The sequence below is a fragment of the Artemia sp. Qi Xiang Cuo genome, chromosome 21 (assembly GCF_049724085.1).
Source record: "Artemia sp. Qi Xiang Cuo chromosome 21, ASM4972408v1, whole genome shotgun sequence".
Classification (NCBI taxonomy): Eukaryota; Metazoa; Arthropoda; class Branchiopoda; order Anostraca; family Artemiidae; genus Artemia; species Artemia sp. Qi Xiang Cuo.
Window position 1 is genome coordinate 39,266,257 of NC_142814.1, and position 26,517 is coordinate 39,292,773.

The window sequence follows — 26,517 nt, forward strand, 5'->3', positions numbered from 1 at the left end:
AACTTTTTGCTTTAAGCCTTTTTGCTTTTCTTTATTGTTTCCTCTCCAGGACTAGGGCTTTCTTGCCAGATGCAGCGTTTATCTTGGTAGTCATTCGTTCTTGCATATGGGTGATTCTGACTTCTTCAAGTTCTTTTTCCTGTTTATACTTTGTAGTGCAAATTTTGTGAAGGGGTTCGTAACGACGATCTCTTCGAACGAATCATCTGCTTACCTTTGCTTCTCACTCGGAGATGGAACATGTGCTGCTTCAATATCGGTGTCTATGTTAAAGGAGGAGTCTAAATGTACACTGTTAAAGGAGGAGTCAAACTTTGTGAAGGAATATTCAGCTGCTCAACATTTTTTCGAGTAGTCTTGCAGTGTTCCTCTAGGGACAGATTGCAGAAGATCACTTGGAAAGGATCTGATTGACTTTTCGTTGCGTAAAACAAAACAAAAACTGCAGTTTTCCTAACTTCTGGATCCCAGCCTCCTTTTTTGCTCCTTTATTTTACTTCTAAGCTTTTTGATGTTAATGAAATTTACCTGTAAGAAATAGACTTTTAGTTCACCTAAGAGGCCTGACATGGTTAAATAACGCAAGAACTAATCAAGTCTTAGGCTTTGAGCGTACCTGCAACCTTAATATATGCTACATACTCAGCTTTTATAAGCATGGCCTGCGTTCGGACGCTTTGGTTCGGCATACCTGCCCCGGATATTGTGGCCGACCGTTGGAATTCGCTATCTTGTAGGATGAAAAATGCTAACAGCAGACCGGTGAAGATGACTCGTCTCAGAAGATGCGAAAAGACAGGCAGATAATAGGAGAATACAACCCGATTCTACGCTCTAGCAAGTATTTGTAGTTAGGCGTAGAGCTTCAGAGAAAACTTGAACAAAAATCAGGATTTACTCACCAACAAACGCGATCCAGTCTGATATTTTTCAGTGAAAGTGTTAATTAAGGGGCAGCCATTTTAAAACGCACGCTTCCATCTGGCGGAGCTCTCGCAATCCATCATAATTGTCCATTTCTTTTAAAGCTGAGATCATTTACTTTGTTTGAACGTGCGCCGTGCCGATCGTGGGCCAGTTTCCTCTAATAGGATTTGGCAAAGGATGGGTGAATTCTTCCGCAGAGACTATATTTTTATTAACTGGAATTCTTTTTTTCAAAAGAAAATTCTTTTTTTTCTAAAGGTATTATGCAATGAGGAAAAATTGCGAAAAAAGAGCTTTTTATCTCGTTTTGTTTTTGTGTATTTGTTTATGTCTCAGGAGAATCGTACTATTTAGAATCAAAGGGCAACATTTAAAAACAAAGAACTGTTGTTTTTTTTGAAGGTAGAAAGGGTAGTTTAAATATTTGTTTTGCCAGTAATGAGTTGGAAGAAAGAAAAGTTGGTTGTTTTCTTGTTTGTTTAACTAGCCTCACTTAAAGAAGAAACACAATGACTATATCCCTTATGGCTGTAATTTTGACCTCCTCCTCATAAAAAAGTTGAAGCCTTTTATCTAATAACACGTCTTTTGTAAGACTAGAAGCGACCCATTGAATGACAGGTATGACAAAGAGAGGAAGCCATAGTTACGCTCTTTTGAAGATCAGAAAAAATTGCTTTCCCCCTCCCACCCAATACAAAATGTGATGTCCCCCTTCCCCCCTTCCTTCTCAGTTTTAATTGTCCCTGAATGTTTGAAATCGATATCCTAGCCATTGGGCAAAACAGGCTCGACTAACAAAAATTATAGCCTCGGAAATGTTCACTTACGAAGAGAAAAGATTCCCCTTCCGCCTATTTAACCGAAATCTTTTAACCGAAATTTATCCGAGTTTTAACCGATTTAACCGAAATCTTTTGTGTTTAGACACTTAAAATAGGCTAGCATCAGTTTTTTCGCCGCGGATGCATTTTTTATCCCTAAAGTAATTTATTCTCGATAATTTACTCTTTGCTGATGAGAAAATGACTAATAGCTCGAACCTGAATAGGATCTCGTAAAGAGTTGGATCTTCACCGATTTAACATCGGGAGATAGGAGTCAAAACTACTGACGCGACACAAAAGTTAGATAATTGGTATAATTAATCTGCAATTCTAATGAATTTAAGCTAAAAATTTCTCTGCTAATAATAATTTGTTTCCAACAGCTAATTTAAGACAGATTCCAGTCTTAGATAATTTTGGAGACCACACTGCCTTTCCATGACCACATTTATCCCTATTTGAACTTTTATTTATCGTCAGATTCCAGTCTGCATAAATTAAGCCTCAATTAACTTGAAAATATCTTGGTAAGTTGAGTAGGCAAGTTAACTTTAAGCTGGTAGGTATAATTGTGAAATTTTTTTTTTTTTTTATTCTTATTTATATATATATATATATATATATATATATATATATATATATATATATATATATATATATATATATATATATATATATATATGTATATATATATATATATATATATATATATATATATATATATATATATATATATATATATATATATATATATATATATATATATATATATATATATATATATATATATATATATATATATATTTATTTTTTTATATATATATATATATATATATATATATATATATATATATATATATATATATATATATATATATATATATATATATATATATATATATCCTCACCTACATTTAAAAGTTAAAAGTACCAAACGATAGGTATATAATAGTTTAGGTTGGATTATAAATGGACAGCATCGTCAAATGCTAGATGGCGTTGATGTTTTTATTTCGATTTTTCGAAATAGTCATTTTCGACTCTCATAAGTTTCCGAAACTCTTTGGATTTGGCTTCTGATGCTCCACTATCTGAACTAGCCATGCTTGTTAGCTGGTTCTTCAAAGACAAATGAATAAATTTTCTATAAATAAGTTTTTTGTAGAGGTACAGATCCTTGCTACCAAAAGGTTTTGCAAACATTTTTGCAGCAAGGGCGCAAAGAAATATAAAACAGTTAGGATTTTGTGTGTTTGTTTTGTCGGGCATTGTATTTCTTTTAATTTAATGAAGAAAATGTGTGGAAGTAAGTACCATGCAAATAAAGTCTATGCCCAGTGATTTGAAGAATCAAGGGGGAAAAGCTCAAAACATAGCTTCTATTGTAACCTAAGACGATTATACATAAATTAATAATTTTAGACTAATCATAAGCTATAAAAGTAAATGAAAATGAATATAAAAAATTTGTAATAACTGAAAATAGTATTTACAATGCTTTTTTAAAAGAATATCTTCAATACAGAAAAATCTGAAATGATGAAGTTTCAACAGTGTTGTAACTATCTAGATTTCCAGCGGAAACTAATTTGTGCTGAATCGGTTTATGAACAAAACCGATTTGACATCTTAAAGATTTTGGCAGGGATATTTAAATGAAACTTTCGAGAATCAGCTCATCGGCCGAAAACTGATGTAAAATATGGCAGTTTGGACATAAGAAAAAAACGCTATGTAAGGAGGCGAACCTCATTTAAAAAGTTTGTTTGCTATTTACAGCCTATGCCAGTGTTAAAGATCGTCTAGAGGAGGGTTTACCTTTGTTCGTCAGCTGTCTTGGAAAAGATTCAAATATGCCTAGCAATGTGTCAGGAGGGAAGAATCTGGACGCTGCTTTAGAAACGAGCCCTACTTCGCCTTTATCTGGACCTCAGAGGGCGAATTATACAGACAAAATGCTTTACATTTATACTTCAGGAACAACAGGATTGCCAAAGGCTGCAGTTATTCGCCATTCGAGGTAACCAACTTTTGCTGTTTGATTTATTGATATTTTTTTATTTACTCAGTTTTCTCATATTACCAAGGTTTTTTTGTGTTTTGTTTGCTTTTCTCAATTGGAAGACTTGATAGCGAAGCGGTAAGAATTCTTGCCTGTGCCCGTAGTAATTGGGTTCGAGTCTTAGATAAGAAATTTTTTTAAGGAACTCAAAATGGAATTTGAATTTCAGACTGGTATAATTAGAAACTGAGAGAGCATACATGTTTACATAAGAATAAATAAAATTTCATTATAATAAAATCCGAAAGCTAAAAAGTCGAAAATAATAAACGAAAAATAAAAAAGTTATCATGTTTTCGAAATGGACTAAAAACCAGATTTTGTTTTGTGAATATATAAATATAAGTGTAAACAAGGGGCGCAAAACAGATTGGGATCTTCATAACTTGTTCTTGCTAACTCGTTTCTCAACTCACCAGGCTTTTTTCATTTGTGTGTTTACAACTTAGTTCAATTCGATATATATATTATATAAGACCCAATACGTTTGGCGCCCTTTAAAAAAACATTTATTACTTGTTTATTCTAATAATTTTTTTCTTTTTGTCTTATAAGTTGTTTTTCTGCTTATAGTTCATCTCAATCAAATAACTCAAAATTTACTGTGAAAGAATTTCAATTATGTCGTTACTACTACTACTACTACTAACAACAACTCACCGCAGCACCAAGCCGCCTGAGGCCAACACGGCTACGCACGCTCCTCCTCCACCCCAATCTATTCAAATCCTCCCTTTTTACACCCGCCCACGAAGTTCCCATTTCCTTTAAATCTTAATTATGTCGTTAAGAATAAGTAAACCAAATAACTAGAGAAATATAACAATTGTTGATTAGAAAAGTTTACAAAATCTTAGAAACGTTTTCCCATGGAATACAAAAAAATTAATAATCTTTACTGCTTAAGATTCCGTCTAAGAACAGGCAATCTTGTCAGAACAGCATTGCCAAACTACAATTATTTGTCATGCAAGATAACTAACTTAAAGGCTCTGTTAAGTCATTTTGGGTCTTATCGCAGTGGGATGTTATTTATAGGTGTGCAAACTTATCATTGAGGTGCATGCTAATGTGCAGACGTTTATATGCATGTTCATGTCTTAAACTTTTTGCAAATCAAACATAATGAAACTATTAAGCTTTTGGATGAAAATTTTCTTCTTATTGGTAAAGTGACCCTTTTAAAGTGACCATACTCGCCAAGTTATTATGATAATACCAAATCAGCGAAAATGCACATGATTTGATATAAACAATTTCTAATGATTAAATATAATATTGAAATTTAATAAACAAATTTAACTATCTAATATAAAATTAATATACTTATTAATATACTAATTAATATACTAAAATAATATACTGATACACTAAACATACTAAATTAATATATTAATTAGTAACTAACTAATATAGTTTTTCTCCCCAGTAAGCGTTTACAATAACTTCAGTGCAGGGTTATACACACATATAATGAAGACTGCACTTACATTTTGATGTTTGCACAGACTCCAAAAGACTCTAGATGTTAATGTGCCGCTATTGATTTCAGATATACTGTACTAATGCTAATTAGTAACTAACTAATATACTTTTTCTCCCCAGTAATACTTTCCAATAATGTCAGTGCAAGGATATACACTTATATAATGAAGACTGCTCACACATTTTAATGTTTGCACAGACTCCAAAAGACTGCACATGTTAATATACCGCTATTGGTCTCAGATATACTGTACTAATTCTAATTAGTAACTAAGTAATATACTTTTTCTCCCCAGTAATCCTTTCCAATAATGCCACTGCAAGGATAAACACTTATATAATAAAGACTGCACATACATTTTAATGTTTGCACAGACTCCAAAAGACTGCACATGTTAATGAGCCGCAGACAACCTCACATAAACTATTCTACTAACAGCAGAGCAGTTCTACTAACAGTAATAAGAGAGTATAATATGTACTAGATGCAGGGGCGTCGTTTGGGGGTGGCAAGGGGGTTGTTGCCCCCCCCCCCCCAATAATGTTGAGAAAAAAATATTATACATCCCTTGCCCTTTGACTATCCAGATATAGACCGCTCTTGCCCTCCCCCCCCCCCCAATAAAATTGCTGGAGATTCGCTCCTGACTAGATGCAATAAATTTAATATATAATAAGAGGCGTAACAGGTACTACATGTAATAACTGTAATAAGGATTACGTGAAATAAGACTAATATGTAATAATTGGCGTAAAGAGTTCTAGATGTAATAACTATAATAAGGATTAGATGTAATAAGACAAATATGTAATTAGAGGTGTAACAATTAATAGATGTAACAACTGTAATAAGGATTACATGCAATAAGAGTAACATGTAATAAGAGGCGTAACAATTAATAGATGTAGTAAGGTGTAGGTTAATAAGACTAATATGTAATAAGAGGTGTAACAAATACTTGATGTAATAACTCTAATAAGGACTAGATGTAATAAGAGTAAGATACAATAAGAAGTGTAACAATTACTAGATGTAAAGTTGCGTTCAGACACTGGATTCTGTCTCAGACTCTGTCCAAGTTTCCCGCTCAGAATGGTTGAAAGCTGAAAATAGGAACTATCGAGCAACATTTTCAAAACTGAAGATACCTAGTTAGGTGACAATTATGATTGTGAATTTCCTATTTCTGAAAATACCTTGGACTTTCAACCACTCTGAGGGAGAAACTTGGAAAGAGTCTGAGACAGAATCCAGCGTCTGAGCGACTCATAATAGCTGTAATAAGGTTTAGGTATAAGACTAATATGTAATAAGATGCAGAACAAGTACTTGCTGTAATAACCAATGCGGACTAAATTGTTATAAGGACTTAATGTAAAAAAAAATAGGAGACGAAATAAAGACTATAAACTTTCTTGGTATACACCCCTCACGCTCAATAGGGTAACATAGGTTAGCATAATCATTTTTGGGTATTCAAGTTACATTCATACATTGTTTGTAATATTTTCAACTGTTTTATAATATATTTGTTAAACTTCTAATTTAACAAATATTAATATATTTGTTAAGTTTAACTCTGGCTCTATAATTTATCTGTAGCTACACAAAACGGCCCAGCATTGCTCATAAATCTTTAATGCTTCCTAGTATTGCTCTATCACCAACTGTCCCTCTTCCTTACTCCAATAAACTTCCTCTCACCGCTCCTTTACTTTTGTCTGCCTCTTCGCGTCATTTCCCGCCGTTCAAGATCAAAATATTAACAAAGCAAAAAATGCTGGTATCATCTGGTATTGAACCACAGAAGCACACGTGATAACCACTCTGCTAGCACTATGTGCACGAATGGTGGAATTGCCCCCCCCCCCCCCCGTCAGACACACAAAAGCAGACACGCACTCTCCAATTTACATTCTCTTTCTAGTAAGATCCACGCATACCGTGTTTTAGCCTAATTGGTCCCATTCTTTAGCATTGCATAGCCAAAACACTGTCAAACGAACCAAGATATTTTTATAGTGTAGACTATTTCATCGTGCGATTTATCGAATTGTAGGTTTTACATTCACAGCTGTTTTCCCCTGATTTGACGCGTGAAATATCTAGATATGGGCTTCATTGCTTTAATATAATAATAATATCTATTTATTATCCACTCACATCACAAGATAAATAGTGGAGTAAACACTTTAGAAAACAGATAAAAAAAAGAAAAAAGAAAAATGTGATTCAAAAACGAAAACCAATAATAACTTTACGTAAGATTTTTAATCACCATTATGATGTTCCCGGTGGAAGTATAATATATGATATTATTTTGTATTTACTGTTTAGTGTGGTGGTATTGGTGGTCTCGGTGGCCAAGTGTTCTTTTTGTTTTAAGGATTTTGTTTTTTCTACCTCCCCCACGGACAAGCTTTGCTTTTTAGGGGAAGTAGCAATAAATTTTTGTTTATATTTTTTTTCAATAAATCCTTCTCTCTCTCTCTCTCTAAGAATTAAACTATAATAAAATTAAATAAATAAAATTAATTAAACAAACGAATCAAACCATGGAGAGGCAGCAAACGCTGATACGATGTTTCCGAAAGCCTTTCGTGCAAACCAGTCAGCTGCTTAGTAATATACGGAAGATAAAACGTGTTTATCATCTTTTGATTCCTAAACCAAAGAGGAAGATAGAGAAGATATTTACAGAAATGGAAATAAGCCACTCGAATATCATGAAAATCCTTTTTCTTAAAAATAGGGTAAAGACCATATAGGTTTTTGCTACAACTAACGCCATTCAAAAACACGATATCTACTGGAAATGTACCGGTTGCGAGTCCAAAGCGGCAACTACAAAAAATATATGCAAAAATGGAAGAATAGAGATCGAATTTTCCTTTGCTTACTATGTCAGATAGTAAGTGGAATTAGGATTAATATTCTGTTGGTCCTTATTATTGCTTCTTTAAAATATTTCTAACTCTTCTACTTATGGCTTATCCCTAATCCCTAGCTGTTTTGAATCTTTAATATTCTAATGGGAGTACATGCCAGCCAATCGTTGTATTACTTTGTAAATCATACTATGTTAATTAGTATATAATATAAATTAATAAAACAAACTGATCAAGCTATGATGAGGCAGCAAACGCTGATACGATGTTTCTGAAAGCCTTTCGTGCAAACTAGTCAGCTGCTTAGTAATATACGGAAGGTAAAACTTGTTTATTATCTTCGATTCCTATACCAAAGAGGAGGATAGAGAAGATATTTACAAAAACGGAAATAAGCCACTCGAATATCACTAAAATCCTTTTTCTTAAAAATAGGGTAAAGCCCATATAGGTTTTTACTACAACTTCAGAGAATTTCTGTTGATTGGCTACAATTTTAGAGTAACCAATCTGGATCTTAGTTTTAGCATTCCGGACGGTACGCTGACGAAAAGCTTTAAGACTATGGTATTCACTTTAGTAATTTCTTCTATATTTATCCTAGAAGCATTTTATTTTGATATTTAACTATTTGAATTAAATTATTTACTTAGATACTTATTCATGTGCTATGGAATGTTCAGTCTCACCAGTATGACAAGTGATGACATTTTATATACGCCTTTACCCCTCTACCACTCTGCTGGGGGTGTTCTTGGCTCTGGGATGATATTATTTGGCCCCATTGTGGTCATTAGAAGAAAATTCTCAGTTACTAGTTTTTGGGCCGACTGTATAAAGTATAACTGTACGGTAAGATGTTTTAGAGACAGGTAGTGGCATCTATTTTAGCGCTTTGTGTGTTTTGTGATGTCAGTAGTTTTATCTTAGATGCCTATCTGTTTTTGCGTGAAACACCCTTCTAGCAAAAATAATTGTGTGTAATTTGGTTTAAACTACTAAGAAGTTTATACAGGGTGGCCACAACGCCTTATCACCTACCAAAATATAGTTTGGCATGATGCCAATTAAACAGAATTGTACCATTGTTAAAAAAAACCGTGCTTAAAAATGTGTTTTACTAGTTTGAATAAGGATGGGGTTTTGGTAGATTTGTCCTTGTTTGTATCCAATCGTATTTTTTTACTATTTTATAACATAGCTATATGAAATAGTTATAACTATTATTATAATTATTATAACATATATATATATATATATATATATATATATATATATATATATATATATATATATATATATATATATATATATATATATAACGTGTCTTATAACATAGGTGCACGCTTGAGGGAGAGGGATGGGGTCGGATAATAAAAAGACGAATAATACGTTTTTGTGTCGTAGTTTCTTATTTTTCTTGGGAAATATTTCCGTCTGTCGCCCCCTTCCCTCTCTGATGTACTAGAATGAAGCAGGTTTGAATTATATAATGTTGAATAAAATAGCTTAGGTATTCAATATTGTGTTTATCTGATAGATACCTCTTTGTTGCCACTGGAGGCTATTTTGCCATCGGAATGAAGTCGTCAGACGTAGCCTACGTGCCTTTACCTCTATATCACACTGCTGGTGGAATATTAGGAGCAGGGATGATCTTTTTTGGACTAAAAGTTGTATTACGAAAAAAGTTTTCTGTTTCCAACTTCTGGGCAGACTGTGCTAAGCACCAGTGCACGGTGAGACTTCTGTTTCAAGCATTGAGGCTGAGTCGGGCTAATTTTTACTTATTGGTCTAGTAAAACTCTACCATACCCAAGGGCGTATCCAGGACTTTTGTTCGGGGAGGGGGTTAAATAAAAGCATCAAAATTTGTTTATATGTATTTTTGTCACTTTTTTACAAATTGGACACAAATTTCGGGGGGGGGGTTCAAACCTGGTAAACCCCTGGATACGGCCCTGTACCAAATAGTTGGAATAAACCATGAGTTTGCCCTCTCTCTGCTATGTGGTGCATATCTCGGGACGTCACTTGTTCTGCCACTTGTGATGCACTTTGCCCCATTCATGGCTTACTTTCTACAAGCCATGCCTTCTTTTGCCATGAATGACAGACTTCCGTCATACGTGGTAGGTAAGCGTCACCGGGTGTACACGATTTTTGAAAGATGGCAACTTCGTGATTTTCGCCTACTAGGTCAATTGGTAGAAATTGAACCGATTTGGCTTCAATGGTTTCAAGGCTGTGCGTTATGAGCTGGGTTAATCTAGAGAAAGGGTGTGCATATTTTGTTTGTTATGTCTCCCGTTTTCTTGATTTAAATTGAATATAGTTGCGATTCAGTGACAGGATTCAGATTTAGTGTTGTATGCGTGACAAGCAAAGGCTTCAATTCACGAAAATGTAGGGGTGGGGGCACAAATGTAATATTTAAAAATTTGTGGGGGCAATTTTTTTCTCTTTTTTTTTTGAATGGAAATTCAAAAAGCCATTTTTGAATGAAAATTCAAAAAAAGATGTTTCAAAATCTAAGAGTGGAGAAAAATCTAGACTTGCACTCCCTTCTCCTCGGAATTGACGCCAACGCCAATGTTGACAAGGACGGTGATTTTCCTTATTGTTCTGTAACTATTAAATCATGCAATCTGGTCATGTCCCTAAACTGAATTTTTACAAGAACATTTGTTTGTTGGAAATCTATGGGCAAACAACTCAAAGCCATGTTTTTAGTATCCTTGTGATGGGTCGTTCTCAGAGTTTATCATCCCTCCTCTTAAATGAAAAGAAAAGAAAAATGCACACTGGGATACGTACTTTTGTGTAAATGTGTCTATAAAACGGCCGTCTGTTTCCGAGTCTGTCTTTTCCAAATGAAAATCCTGGTTAGTGTTCTGCATTTTTTAGTTTTACTCTCATTACCTGCTCATAAAAGAAGAGGTTTTTTTTCATCACCCAAATGTATATTATGACTTATCAAACTTTGTGACTTTTTTTTAGAATGGGGGAGAAGCAAGGGCGTAACCAAAATTTTTTTCGGGGGGAGGGGTATGAAAAAAGAATATAAAACGCATCAAAATTAATTTGAATGCATTTTGCTATTTCTTATATGTCGGACAAAAATTTCGAGGGGAGGAGTTCAAACTCGATACCTCCCCTCTGTATGGCTGTGGGGGGAACATGTTAAAAAAATGCTTTTGTTTTTTTTATGAAAAATTTTCCGTTCCTTCTGAATCCTTAAAAAGCGTTTGCTTCGGTATATCTTTGACATTCCATGGGGTGGAGGCAAATGTCTGCAGGGACTGAATACATTAAGTTAGTAACAAAGAAATAATAATAGACATTTCAACTTCTGGATTAGAGTTCATTGGTTATCGCCAGAACCTCATAAGGAAGAAAAGTAATTGTCTAAATTTTCTTATACCAATTAGTTTTGTGGACGAATTTAACTTCACGAATTTGACTATTTGGTTTCAGTATTAAAGCGTATTGTTTTGATGCAATACATTACAATATATAAGCAAACTTTTGATCTTCAGAATTTCAGACGCAACCGACAAAGATTCCTCCTTCCTCGCCTCCTCCTTCCTCACCACTCGTTATGGTAAACTGCTTTAAACAAAATATAATTGCGAAAAGCACACAGTAAGCGAACCAGGATTCCTTAATCATACCTCCAAATAGATCCATCCATCCACCCCGAGGTGGGTAGGAAGGGCTAATTGCCTAGAACTTTGTTCTTCTGCAACTGAATTTTGGAAAAAAGTGGGACTCCCACGGCATCATTAAAGTATAAAAATTTTCCATAAAGTTTCTCCATATACCTAACACCCAAGTGGCAGGGGCCATATGCTCTACCTTTCCCCTGTACACCGTATGCTCTACCTCCCCCATAGAACCGAAAATTTTCGTAAATTGGTGCTACTGCATAAAATTTTCTTAAAATGAACTGAAACCTTAGATTCATTATAAAAGAAGCCAAATCACGTCAGAGTTGCGAAATAATATATAATCCTCCACCTTTATATCACACAGCCGGTGGGATGGTTGGAATCCGCCAAGTTTTGTTGTTTGGCAACACTGCTGTACTTAGAAAAAAGTTTTCTGCTTCGCAGTTTCGGATTGAATGTATAAAATACGAGTGTACGGTAAGCAACCTCCGATGGCATGTCTCAAGGTGGCTGGTCTCCCGTAAATTGTCAAAGCACAGAGAAATAGAGGGACTACCTGTAAAAAATCTTGCGACTCGACAAGTTTTTGCTTTTTACTGGCTTAAAATCTCAATAGGGTTAAAGGAGAACCAATCAGGTTTAAAATAGGCGAGGTTAACTTGCTTCCCTTTTCTAATATACGCTTGGGAGCCAAAAACATCCTTTAAAAGAACGATTGACCGGTAAACGAATTGCCAATGTTCTACTTTTAAGATTTAGCCATCTTGTAACTCATGAGATGACTACCTATCGTTTTATCTTTTCCTTTTTAAAATTTTTGGATTTGTTGTATTTAGTGCATTTGACTTTGGGGAAACTTACTTAAAAGAGTTGTCTCATAGAAGAAAACGTTTGCCTAGTAAAGTGTTCGAAATGTTCCTATTGAAAGCAAGAAAACGAAGAGAGACGAAGGCTTCAGTTTGGCGAGTTTGGTTTTTCTTATAGTTTGGCGTCAGAGTTGTCAAAATTTGGGTAATGCTTTAGCTTTTGGGGCTTTCAGTACTACGTTTCGCCCTTAAGCTGCATAATTTTGGAGACCATTGACAGTACTAACAGATTGAAGTTTTGATTGAAGAGTGTTTTCACAAAGAGAATTTAATTTGCCTGAAAGGAGTTATCTGATTCTTAAAAACGAAACTATTTTAATTCGTTTATTTGACGTGATATGGCTGCAACATATGCTTATGTGTCCTTTGTGAAGGTTGTAATCCTTGTTATGTTCACAGAATTGTAACAGTGTTTAGAATCGCGATTTATATCAGGCAAAATGAAACGAAGGGTCGTTTGTATCTGGACAAGGTCCCTTTTACCGAGCCAAGTGAAGTTTTAGGTTTTTTTTTTTAATTGGGTAAGCATATTCTGATATATAAGGCGTCTTTTTTGTACAGAGATATCTGTCAGAAATATTCGATGGTATAAACGACAAACCTGTCTGTTTTTCTTTGCGGTGGATGGATAACTCTGTTCAAACTAATCCTTTATATTTTATATATTGAATTACTGTTGTCATTAATTTACAAACTTCGTCATATTTTATTGGGACCATACAAAGAACAGACTATAAGTACATCCTTGGACGCCTCAGGCCTTAGTTGTAGGCCTCAGACCCCAGGCCTTAGTTGTAGGCCTCAGACCCCAGGCCTTAGTTGTAGGCTTCAGACCTTAGTTGTAGGCCTCAGGCCTTAGTTGTAGTTTCATAATGCACAGCCTTGTAAATACAAAAGCATCACCCGAAAATTTTATCAATTTGATCTTGCCCGTGTGCAGGGTTGGAAGCACCTTTGGGACATATTAGAAAGGGGTTGCAACCCTCTTTGGTCCCGACCTTTCTCCCTCTCCCAGCTATTTGTTTTATGTTGTTACGTCGAGTTTGAGCTCGTTTAACTTTTTTATTAATGCCATCCCCGAAAACGATTGTTTTCACCGTAATGAATAAAATATGAGGCACAAACATATAATATGTTGCATAATAATAGAACATACAATATGTATTAAGTAAATTTTAAGGTAACATTACTGCCATGAATCAGTCTCACGCTCATCTTTTAAACCTACTCTTTTTAAACGAGCAACTGTTTATGTATGTGAATGAGAGTGAGAGAGTCTAAGTGAGAGGTACAGCTGGCATAAGGCTTTTTCAGGAATATATAAAAATGATGTCATTTTCACTCTTTGATAGATAGTCTATCATCCATCCATCTATCTTAGGGCAGAACTAAGGGATGGCCGTACCATTTTTAGTATCTATGGCGCATACAAAATTACAGAAGATGACGAATGACTCCGAACAGCTGAAGCAAAAGGGTTTGGAACAAGAAACAACAAAAATAACATTACAAATCACTTTGAATTGCCAACGGAAATGTGACTTAAAACACGTGCGAAAAAAACGTGAGAACATGTGAGAAAAAGACAATAATCAGCCTGTTGCGTAATTCAGGTAGGAATATTCAGAAATTATAATGGTATAAGGAACTAGTTATTTTAGCGGCTATAAACGATAAACAGGAAGGAGGAATAGAATTCACGTCAGAATTTCTTAATTCATTTTAAATGTCTGATTTACTACCCCATAACTTGAAACTAAAGAATAAAACGATGATTACACCCAAACGTAACTTAGATATTTCAGAGGGCATATCCATCGGAACATTCCAAGTTGTTATTGAATTATGTAACAACGCAATCAAAGCAAAAATATGACGACTGGGGGAAACTAGGAAAGAAGTTTTCTTTTGTATCTGTTACATCATGCGAAATTACACATTATTTGAATGAATCAGAACGGCCAAAGCAAAAGGTATAGAAAAATTTTTAGGTAAGGATGTACAAAAATGAAGCACAGACATGATCTGCGGCTAGAAGACATGCAAAAACAACCACCACAACGAATCCCAAATGAAAATAATGGACAAAAAAAACTCCGGTTAGAAGAAAAGTAACAGGGATGATCACATCGAGTCGTAAACAAAATCTGCGGTTACAAGAGAAGCAACGGTGAGAATCACAACGAGTCCCAGGAGAAAACAAATCTTATGAAATGGATGCACCAGAATTTCTTAATTCAATTGAAGTTGCTGATTTGACACCTTGCGACTCAAAACTAGAAAATAACGCGATGATTATGCTAATACGTAATTAGATACTCAATTATATACAAGCCTACCGCGTGCCGAGTGCTGGGGCCCGGTGTTGAAGCCTGGGCTCCTGGTGCTTATTTTCTTATATACTGTATAATTACGTGCTTCATTTCAAGTACGTAAAATACAGAAGACAATTTATATGAAGTTTCTGGTATTTAAATATTGAAACACTAATTAAGTATAGTGAAATACTGTTTTCGGCAATCATTTGTAGATATTATTTAAGTATATTTTCGTTGAATTTTGTTTTAAATTTAGATTTATTCATTTTTTGAAAGTAATTTCCACAACACTAGCCCATCGACAAAAAAGTTCTAAAATTCAAGAAGCTTAGGGTCAAAACCCGAATAACTTCATTTTTTTTCCAAAAGTTTAAGAGATCACTCTGATGTCACATACATCAATGGGGCATCGAATAACAATTAGCTGTGATATAACCCAAAATGTGTCCAGCGAGCCTTTAAAGTAAGAAAATGTAAAGAAATAAGTATTCGCCATTTTAGATACACTTTTTTCTGTGGTGCTGTTCATTGGATGACTAATTCCGGCAATGACGAAATAATATATAATCCTCTACCTTTATATCACACAGCCGGTGGGATGGTTGGAATCGGCCAGGTTTTGCTGTTTGGCAACACTGCTGTACTTAGAAAAAAGTTTTCTGCTTCACAGTTTTGGATTGAATGTATAAAATACGAGTGTACGGTAAGCAACCTCCGATGGCATGTCTCAAGGTGGCTGGTCTCCCGTAAATTGTCAAAGCACAGAGAAACAGAGGGACTATCTGTAAAAAATCTTGCGACTCGACAAGTTTTTGCTTTTTACTGGCTTAAAATCTCAATAGGATTAAAGGAGAACCAATCAGGTTTAAAATAGGCGAGGTTAACTTGCTTCCCTTTTCCAATGTACGCTTGGGAAATAATGTGATTGGCTAACGAAAATACGTGACAGACGTAAACCAATTAAACTAAAGAACTCTTTTTGCTATGGCACTATAGAAAAGTAATCTCTCTATTTCTCTTTAGTCAAAGCTTCTTCATTGGATTGTTGGGCTTCAAGAACGTATCTAAGCAACTTCTTTTTCTATTGTAGAGTATTTTTTTTTCCACTTGTGTTTTCAAAACCTCCAGACATTAATTTATATTTAAAATATGCTGGCTACAGTTTTTAAGCGAATGGTCATTCAATGTTGCTTTTATAAAAATAATACTCATAAAAAATACAATTTAAATGAGAACACTCGAATCTGCATGTTGGTATTTTAGGTTTTATATATTTATTTATATTTTACTTTTCATGTGCTAAAATTTGGGTACAATTATTTAGTATTTAATGTTGTCTGTGATATTGAATCTAACTTATATTAAGATGAGCACCAGCAGGGTCGTATCCAGGATTCTTTTTCGGTTTTTTTTTCTTCAGGTGGCGGGCAGGGGGGGGGGCAACCTTACAAAACACAAAAGGACTTTGCTTACTTGCATTTTATTACTTTTCTACGTGTTGGACAAAAATTTCCAGAAAGGAGGTCCACACCAGGTACCCCCCCCCCCCTGCATAGGGCCCTGATCACGAGGCATTTACGAGGTCAACCTAACTTTTCTTATTTGCTGGTAACTGGTAGATTTTTTTTTCACTGTGTCATTCTCTTCTTCTATATGGTGGAAGAATCGCTTTAATTGATTATCACTGCTTCGTCACATCACTAAAAGTATCCTTGTCTAAAAAGACTGTTGTCCCTTGTCTAAAAAGACCATTTATCTTCTCTAGTCCCACATTTCTATAAAACTTCTACTGCATCGAAAATTCGACTTTTAGCTTTTTTCATGTAGAGACAAAATGTACTGATATATATATATATATATGGAATTGCCCATTTGTTTCTAGTAATAGCCGCCGCGCTTTTTGCTCTGCTTGCTTTGTAGCTTTTGATGCTTGTTTTGCAATTGTTTCCTTGCAATTTATTTCTTTATTTCTTTTTCATTGACGTTGAAGACTTAAACTTGTACCTAGGCCTGATTCTGTAGTAATTATAACAAGGTGCTACGAAACCGGTTCATTCTTTCCAAAAAAACCCTGAGCATTCGTAGCTTGAAAAAATATATATAAGAACTGGGATTATTGATAAATTAAAGCCATGTCTAAAATATGACTTTTTTGGCAAAGTTAGCTGGGTGAAAAGTTTTTTCTTTCACCGGATTTGACTTTTCCTTAAAGAAAAGCAGCTTCAACTACCCCAGATTTGTCTTTTGAGCCTTATAAGGCCCAAAAGAAAACTGGAGCTGCCATAAAAAGTAAATAGGCACAGGCGACTTTACTTGGAAAGCCTTGAGGACGCGACTATACCACAGTTTGGGCAGTTGTCCCACATTTAATATTTTGCTTCTAATAATGATTGTAGGCCCTTATATTCACACTGTTTCTGGGTCCTTATGCTTAGAGAGTTTGTACCACTGTATATACATATATACAGTGCAATCATTCCCTATCTCAACCATTATACAAAGCCATACCAAGATGCAAGTGCTCCGGAGAACATAGAAACATAAGCGGCATTAGATTTTTTCACGGGTAGACAAGTCAGATTTCTCTTGAACACAAAATTTGGCTTCACCTTTGGAACACTAAATTTTAAAGAATATAATTTTAAATTTAGTTTATTCCAAAACATAAATAAAAACTGGTTATTAGTAGTGTTGTATTTTTATCAGATGTTTTAGAAATTACAAATAGGTTTCAAAGTCTCGAGTTGAGCTCAAAGGCATTTTGAGAAATTTTCTGCCAAAACACGTGTTCCAGGTAATATACAATGAATTGTGGATGGACGAGAATATGGGAGGAGCTTTTAGACGCGCCAAGACTGTAGTAGCCAAATATTAATGAGTGGGGATTCTACTGTATATTATTTATATATAGTGGTTTGTATTCTTAGATGGGATAGTTCCCATTGGGTACCCGCCTGACTTGACTCTGCCCGCTTCAAAGAGTCAGTCTCAAAGGCTTTAGTATCTCTTGTAAATTTCATAACGCCCTCTCTGAGCCACCCTCTGGATTTATTTATCAGTTTTGGTACGCGCACGAGTCAACACTTGTCATTCGTTGAAGAAACGCAGTCCCAGCAAAAAATGTGTTTATTATTACTTTTATTATAATTAATATAGGTTCTAGCTCCGTATGGGGCACGATAGAAACTAATGTATCAAACAGTTCGGGGAAAGAGCTGTAAGTTAGGAGCAACCCGGCTCAATAGTAACCGAAACTCTAATAAACGGAATTTTGATACCAATAGATGCATCAAAAGAATTGGAGTTTTATGCTGATTTCAAATATATAAATTTCATCAAGTTTAGTCGCACCCATCAAAAGTTACGAGCCTGAGAATATTTGCCTTATTTTCGAAAAAAGGAGAAACACCTCCTAGAATCTCAATTTAAATCACACCATCAGATTCAGCGTATCAGAGAACCCTACTGTAGAGGTTTCAAGCTCCTATCTACAAAAATGTGGAATTTTGTATTTTTCGCCAGAAGAAAGATCATGGATGTGTTTTTTTTTTCAGGGGTAATCGTATCGACCCAGCGGTCTTAGAATATCACGAGAGGGCTCATTCGAACAAAAATTAAAAGTTCTAGTGCAGGGCAAGGGCTGCAAGTTGTGAACTTCGCCAATTGTTTACATATAGTATTGGTTATTGGGAAGAATACAGATGTTTCCAGAGGGGGGGGGGGGTATTATATTTCGGGGGGGGGGAGAAGTCTACGTGGGAGGATCTTTCCATGGAGGTTTATTTCGTGGTGGAACAGAATTTTCCGTGAAGGGGCCGCGTGATTTCCAGCATTATTTAAAAAACGATCAGAAATTAAATTAAAAAAAAAAAAACAGTTTTTTCAACTGAAAGTAAGGAGCAACATTAAGATTTAAAACGAAAAGAAATTATTGCGTATATAAGGGGGTTCGCCCCCTTTTCAATACCTCGATACGCTAAAGTTTTTTCTAGTACTTTCAAAAGAGCTATTTATTCTAATTAAACCCTTTGTGATTCAGGGGTCATTCTTAAAGAATTGGAATACAATTCGAAATTTAGCGTAAAGAGCGAAGTATTGACGAGGGGGCGAACCCCCTCATATACGTAATAATTTCTGTTCGTTTTAAATCTTAATGTTGCTTCTCACTTTCAGTTGACAAAACTTGTTTTTTTTTTATTTAGTTATGAACAAGGATGGATAAGAAAGGACAATATTTAGCAATATTGCAAACGCCATCAATCGATACAAGAGAAGGTATTGCTTTATACCGTACTTTCTTTTAATGCTTAAGGTGATCAGATACCTTAAAATATTAAGAAAAAGATCTTATAGGAAAAATCCCCCTCCTGCAAGTAAAAAGATCTTATTGGAACATTGTACCCCCCCCTCCCCAAACAAAAATTTATGACTAAGCCCTGGGGGAGCAAAAAATAATCTTCAGAATTCAGGGAGGGAAAATTTGTTGTCTTTTTCAATTTCTTTAACAAAAATAAAAAAAACCCTTTTTCAATGATAATATCACGAAAAGATTTTCTTATAATCTAAAGGGAGGGGAGATGCTAGAAGAATATCTTGTAGGAAAATGCAAGAAAAAGATAACGACTATTATAAACGTTTTTAGTTTGTGTGACCAAACTATTGAAAATTGAATGGGGGGTTTTGCCATAACTTGTAGAGCTTGGATAAGAGATCCGAAAATGTTTTAATAAAAAATTTAAATTTTAAAATTTATAATTTCAATAAAAAATCTCGTTGTAAAATTCAATAAAAAATCTTGTAATAAAATCTTGTAATAATAGAAAAAAACTATTCAATAGATTCAATAAAAAGATCTTGTCTGTTATAAACGTTTTTAGTTTGTGTGACCAAACTATTGAAAATTGAATGGGTGGTCTTGCCGTAACTTGTAGAGCTTGGATAAGAGATCCGGAAATTTTTAATAAAAAATTTAATATTTAAAATTTTTAATTTTAAAATTTCAATAAAAAATCTTGTTGTAAAATAAAATTCAATAAAAAATCTTGTAATAATAGTAAAAAAAACTATTCAATAAAAAAAAAACTATTCAGTAGATTCAATAAAAAGATCTTGTCTGTTATAAACGTTTTTAGTTTGTGTGACCAAACTATTGAAATTAAATGGGTGGTCTTGCCGTAACTTGTAGAGCTTGGATAAGAGATCCGAAAATTTTTAATAAAAAATTTAATATTTAAAATTTTTAATTTTAAAATTTCAATAAAAAATCTTGTTGTAAAATTCAATAAAAAATCTTGTAATAAAATCTTGTAATAATAGTAAAAAACTATTCAATAAAAAAAAAATATTCAGTAGATTCAATAAAAAGATCTTGTCTGTTATAAACGTTTTTAGTTTGTGTGCCCAAACTATTTAGAATAGACTGGGTGGTTTTGCCGTAAATTGTAGAGCTTGGATAAGAGATCCGAAAATTTTTAATAAAAAATTTAATATTTTTAATTTTAAAATTTCAATAAAAAATCTTGTTGTAAAATTCAATAAGAAATCTTGTAACAAAATCTTGTAATAATAGTAAAAAACTATTCAATAAAAAAAAAATATTCAGTAGATTCAATAAAAAGATCTTGTCTGTTATAAACGTTTTTAGTTTGTGTGACCAAACTATTGAAAATTGAATGGGTGGTCTTGCCGTAACTTGTAGAGCTTGGATAAGAGATCCGAAATTTTTAATACAAAATTTAATATTTAAAATTTTTAATTTAAAAATTTCAATAAAAAATCTTGTTGTAAAATTCAATAAAAAATCTTGTAATAAAATCTTGTAATAATAGTAAAAAACTATTCAATAAAAAAAAAACTTCAGTAGATTCAATAAAAAGATCTTGTTTGTTATAAACGTTTTTAGTTTGTGCGACCAAACTATTGAAAATTGAATGGGTGGTCTTGCCGTAACTTGTAGAGCTTGGATAAGAGATCCGAAAATTTTTAATAAAACATTTAATATTTAAAATTTTTAATTTTAAAATTTCAATAAAAAATCTTGTTGTAAAATTGAATAAAAAATCTTATAATAATAGTAAAAAACTATTCAATAAAAAAAAATATTCAGTAGATTCAATAAAAAGATCTTGTCTGTTATAAACGTTTTTAGTTTGTGTGACCAAACTATTGAAAATTGAATGGGTGGTCTTGCCGTAACTTGTAGAGCTTGGATAAGAGATCCGAAAATTTTTAATAAAACATTTAAAATTTAAAATTTTTAATTTAAAAATTTCAATAAAAAATCTTGTTGTAAAATTCAAAAAAAAATCTTGTAATAATAGTAAAAAACTATTCAATAAAAACAACTATTCAGTAGATTCAATAAAAAGATCTTGTCTGTTATAAACGTTGTTAGTTTGTGTGACCAAACTATTGAAAATTGAATGGGTGGTCTTGCCGTAACTTGTAGAGCTTGGATAAGAGATCCGAAAATTTTTAATAAAAAATTTAATATTTAAAATTTTTAATTTAAAAATTTCAATAAAAAATCTTGTTGTAAAATTCAATAAAAAATCTTGTAATAATAGTAAAAAACTATTCAATAAAAAAAAACTATTCAGTAGATTCAATAAAAAGATCTTGTCTGTTACAAACGTTTTTAGTTCGTGTGACCAAACTATTGAAAATTGAATGGGTGGTCTTGCTGTAACTTGTAGAGCTTGGATAAGAGATCCGAAAATTTTTAATAAAAAATTTAATATTTAAAATTTTTAATTTTCAAATTTCAATAAAAAATCTTGTAATAATAGTAAAAAACTATTCAATAAAAAAAAACTATTCAGTAGATTCAATAAAAAGATCTTGTCTGTTATAAACGTTTTTAGTTTGTGTGACCAAACTATTGAAAATTGAATGGGTGGTCTTGCCGTAACTTGTAGAGCTTGGATAAGAGATCCGAAATTTTTAATAAAAAATTTAATATTTAAAATTTTTAATTTAAAAATTTCAATAAAAAATCTTGTTGTAAAATTCAATAAAAAATCTTGTAATAAAATCTTGTAATAATAGTAAAAAACTATTCAATAAAAAAAAAAACTATTCAGTAGATTCAATAAAAAGATCTTGTTTGTTATAAACGTTTTTAGTTTGTGCGACCAAACTATTGAAAATTGAATGGGTGGTCTTGCCGTAACTTGTAGAGCTTGGATAAGAGATCCGAAAATTTTTAATAAAACATTTAATATTTAAAATTTTTAATTTTAAAATTTCAATAAAAAATCTTGTTGTAAAATTGAATAAAAAATCTTATAATAATAGTAAAAAACTATTCAATAAAAAAAAATATTCAGTAGATTCAATAAAAAGATCTTGTCTGTTATAAACGTTTTTAGTTTGTGTGCCCAAACTATTTAGAATAGACTGGGTGGTTTTGCCATAACTTGTAGAGCTTGGATAAGAGATCCGAAAATTTTTAATAAAACATTTAATATTTAAAATTTTTAATTTAAAAATTTCAATAAAAAATTTTGTTGTAAAATTCAATAAAAAATCTTGTAATAATAGTAAAAAACTATTCAATAAAAAAAAACTATTCAGTAGATTCAATAAAAAGATCTTGTCTGTTACAAACGTTTTTAGTTTGTGCGACCAAACTATTGAAAATTGAATGGGTGGTCTTGCCGTAACTTGTAGAGCTTGGATAAGAGATCCGAAAATTTTTAATAAAAAATTTAATATTTAAAATTTTTAATTTTAAAATTTCAATAAAAAATCTTGTTGTAAAATTCAATAAAAAATCTTGTAATAATAGTAAAAAACTATTCATTAAAAAAAACTATTCAGTAGATTCAATAAAAAGATCTTGTCTGTTATAAACGTTGTTAGTTTGTGTGACCAAACTATTGAAAATTGAATGGGTGGTCTTGCCGTAACTTGTAGAGCTTGGATAAGAGATCCGAAAATTTTTAATAAAAAATTTAATATTTAAAATTTTTAATTTAAAAATTTCAATAAAAAATCTTGTTGTAAAATTCAATAAAAAATCTTGTAATAATAGTAAAAAACTATTCAATAAAAAAAAACTATTCAGTAGATTCAATAAAAAGATCTTGTCTGTTACAAACGTTTTTAGTTCGTGTGACCAAACTATTGAAAATTGAATGGGTGGTCTTGCTGTAACTTGTAGAGCTTGGATAAGAGATCCGAAAATTTTTAATAAAAAATTTAATATTTAAAATTTTTAATTTTAAAATTTCAATAAAAAATCTTGTAATAAAATCTTGTGTGTAAAGTTTGTGTGACCAAACTATTGAAAATTAAATGGGTGGTCTTGCCATAACTTGTAGAGCTTGCATAAGAGATCCCAAAAACTAAAAATCGACACCTACTTTCTCGGTAATTTTAGAAAACTATTTAACTTTTTTGTTTTTTGTCCGAGTTAGAGATATTCTGCTTTAATGACACTTATATCATTAGGAAGTGTTAATTAGATTTTTTTTTTGTAAATAGAGCAGACTTTTAGTTTAAAGTTAAGGAAAGGGCAATCCCTAAAAATTTTCTTGCATACCTACCCAGAAAACGCAAAAAAAACTCAAAGGAATTATTATTTGATTAGTTTGGATGCTTTGGGGGTTTCCTATGGTGTCGCCAGCTTTGATTGACAAGCTCGGTGGCAAAAGGACGTAAAATACACTGTATTTCAGTCGAATCTTACAGTCAAACCACAAATTATTGACAGCTCTTCATGATAGCTTGCCCCCTGGGAGATTTCGCTAATTGACCCTTTGTTTTTGTGATTGTCAGCCGGAGTGTCAAGTGTGACTATCATGACTGGGCTGAAGCCCACAAAATTAAGGTACTGTATCCCCTTAAGCCCAAAAATGGTCAATAACTTCAAAGTACCTTATAGTTAGGCTCCTTCGGACAATATTTTAAAAGAATGCTATTTTTAGCTCTTTCTCAGGATAACATGTATATTTGACTCGTGGCGGTGGGTGACTCTTACACTCAATCGTACAAGGCCAAAATTAGACATTTGCCTGCAATACCCTATCTATAGTAAATAAATACTGCTTTGTTCTCTCTCACTCTCTCTCTCTCTCTCTCTCTCTCTCTCTCTCTCTCTCTCTCTCTCTCTCTCTCTCTCTCTCTCTCTCTCTCTCTCTCTCTCTCTCTCTCTCTCTCTCTCTCTCGCCTCTTTTAATTTTCTATATATTAAAAATATCATTAAATTGTTTACCAGCAGCAATGCTAGTTTGGCACAGCCTCCTTCAATAAGAAAGAAGAAAGTGTTATTTTATCGGGTATTAAATTATTATAATTATAAACTTTAATAATCAAAATAATTTAATCAAGTATTTAATAATTAGAAACTAAGTTATTATTATAAAAAAATGATTTATGAAATAGGTGGCGCAGTATATTGGAGAAACCTGTCGTTACTTGCTATCTTCACCAGAAAGACCCGAAGAACGGAAGCATAAGGTCCGTCTAATGTATGGTAATGGCCTGAGACCACAAATTTGGGAACAGTTTGTGAAACGATTCGGTGTAAAGCATATCGCTGAATTTTATGGTGCCACAGAAGGAAACGCAAACATTAGTGAGTTTTTATAATTAACTTTTTAATTAACTTCATTATTCAAATTATTAAGAGAGAAATAACAAGATAATGTGATTTTTCCGGATTTTTTCTTATTTTTTTTTTTTGTTTTATTTTAAAATGATTTTATCTTGAAAAAATTATACTTTTTATCATCATTTTCAGTTTTTTCTTCTTTTTATACTTTTTTTCAATTTTTATTCTTCATTTTATCATTATTTTCAGTTTTTTCTTCTTTTTATCATCATTTTCAGTTTTTTCTTCTTTTTATCACTATTTTCAGTTTATTTCTTCTTTTTATCATGATTTTTAGTTTCTTTCTTCTTTTTATCATCATTTTCAATTTCTTTCTTCTTTTTATATTTTTTTTTCAATTTTTTTCTTCTTTTTATCATTATTTTCGGTTTCTACCTTTTATCATTGTTTTTAGTTTTTTCTTCTTTCATCATTATTTTTGTTTTTTCTTCTTTTTATCGTATATTTTTAGTTTTTTCTTCATTTCATAATTATTTTCAGTTTTTTCTTCTTCTTTTTATCAGTTTTTTTCTTTTTTTTCTTCTTATTATCATTATTTTAAGTTTTTCTTTTTTTTATCATAATTTTCAACCATGTTGCTGAATTCTAAAAATATTTTGTTGAATTCTTTGTTGCCACAGAAGGAAATACAAACATTAGTGAGTTTTGATAATTTTATTTTGATTGTTTTAGGAAATATGAGAGAGATAACAAAAAATTTGATCTGCCTAGAAATTTCTTTTATCTTTTTTTATTATTGAGATATTTCGTAAAACTGAATGTGCAAATAATGATTGACTTGATGATCTTTACATATGTAAAACGAGATGTGTCGGATAAAAACAAAAGAAATCTACTACGTTTTTGCTGTAAATGCGTGGAATCGTAGTATAAACATTACAGGACATAAATTTTTCACAACTGGGCTCAGAACCTTTTGAAAGCACCAAGAACTGTGAAATCTGATTGTTTGAACTGGTTAAGTGGAAAATAAGACATCCATATATAACTTAAAAAACTAGGAAAAATCGGGATTTCAGTTTTTGATCACCAAGACCACCATATTTAGTTATTCAGTTTTTGGTAGTTTTAGGTGCCAAATCTTGGAATTTTGCCATGACTGGACTCAGAACATTTGAAAGTACCAAGGACACTGAAACTGAATTCTATTTGTTTGAATTAGTTAAATGAAAATCTATACAACTTTTGTATCTTGTAAAGTTAGGAAAAATTGGAAATTCAGTTTTTAATCAACAAGGCCACCGTATTCAGCTTTCAGTTTTTTTTAGTATCTGGTGCCAAATCTAGGAAAATTGTCATAACTGAGCTCAGAATATTTCGAAGTACCAAGGACAGTGAAACTGAATTCTACTTGTTAGAATATGTTGAATGGAAACCTATACAACTTTATGTATCTTGTAAAGTTAGGAAAAATCGGGAATTCAGTTTTTAATCAACAAGGCCACCATATTCAGTTATTCAGTTTTTTGTAGTATCAGGTGCCAAATCTAGGAAATTTGTCATAACTGAGCTCAGAAGATTTTGAAGTACCAAGGTATCTGTATCTTGTAAAGTTAGGAAAAATCGGAAATTCAATTTTTAATCAACAAGACCACCATGTTCAGTTATTCAGTTTTTGGTAGTATCGGGTGTCAACTCTAGGAAATTTGCTATAACTGGACTCAGAACATTTGAAAGTACCAAGGACAGTGAAACTTAATTTTACTTGTTTGAATTGGTTTAATGGAAACTTATACAACTTTATGTGTCCTGTAAAGTTAGGAAAAATCAGAAATTCAGTTTTTCACCAATACGACCACCATATTCGGTTATTCAGTTCTAGGTAGTATTAGGTGCCAGATCTAGGAATTTTGCCA

The 26,517-nt window shown here is 32.6% G+C and overlaps 1 protein-coding gene across 5 annotated transcripts in view; it reads left to right on the forward strand.

Moving 5' to 3' along the window:
* LOC148939530 (long-chain fatty acid transport protein 4-like) overlaps positions 1-26,517 on the forward strand; it is a 192,937-nt gene that overhangs the window by 69,909 nt on the left and 96,511 nt on the right. For 2 of the 5 annotated variants that reach the window (XM_089107194.1, XM_089107195.1), the window contains 3 exons: positions 3,534-3,774; positions 9,731-9,929; positions 24,433-24,625. In XM_089107194.1, the coding sequence (XP_088963320.1) occupies positions 3,534-3,774; positions 9,731-9,929; positions 24,433-24,625 (633 nt within the window). Of the gene's footprint in view, positions 1-3,533; positions 3,775-8,843; positions 9,043-9,730; positions 9,930-15,546; positions 15,749-24,432; positions 24,626-26,517 lie in introns of all 5 variants that reach the window. The other 3 variants (XM_089107193.1, XM_089107192.1, XM_089107191.1) reach the window with 2 other exon arrangements.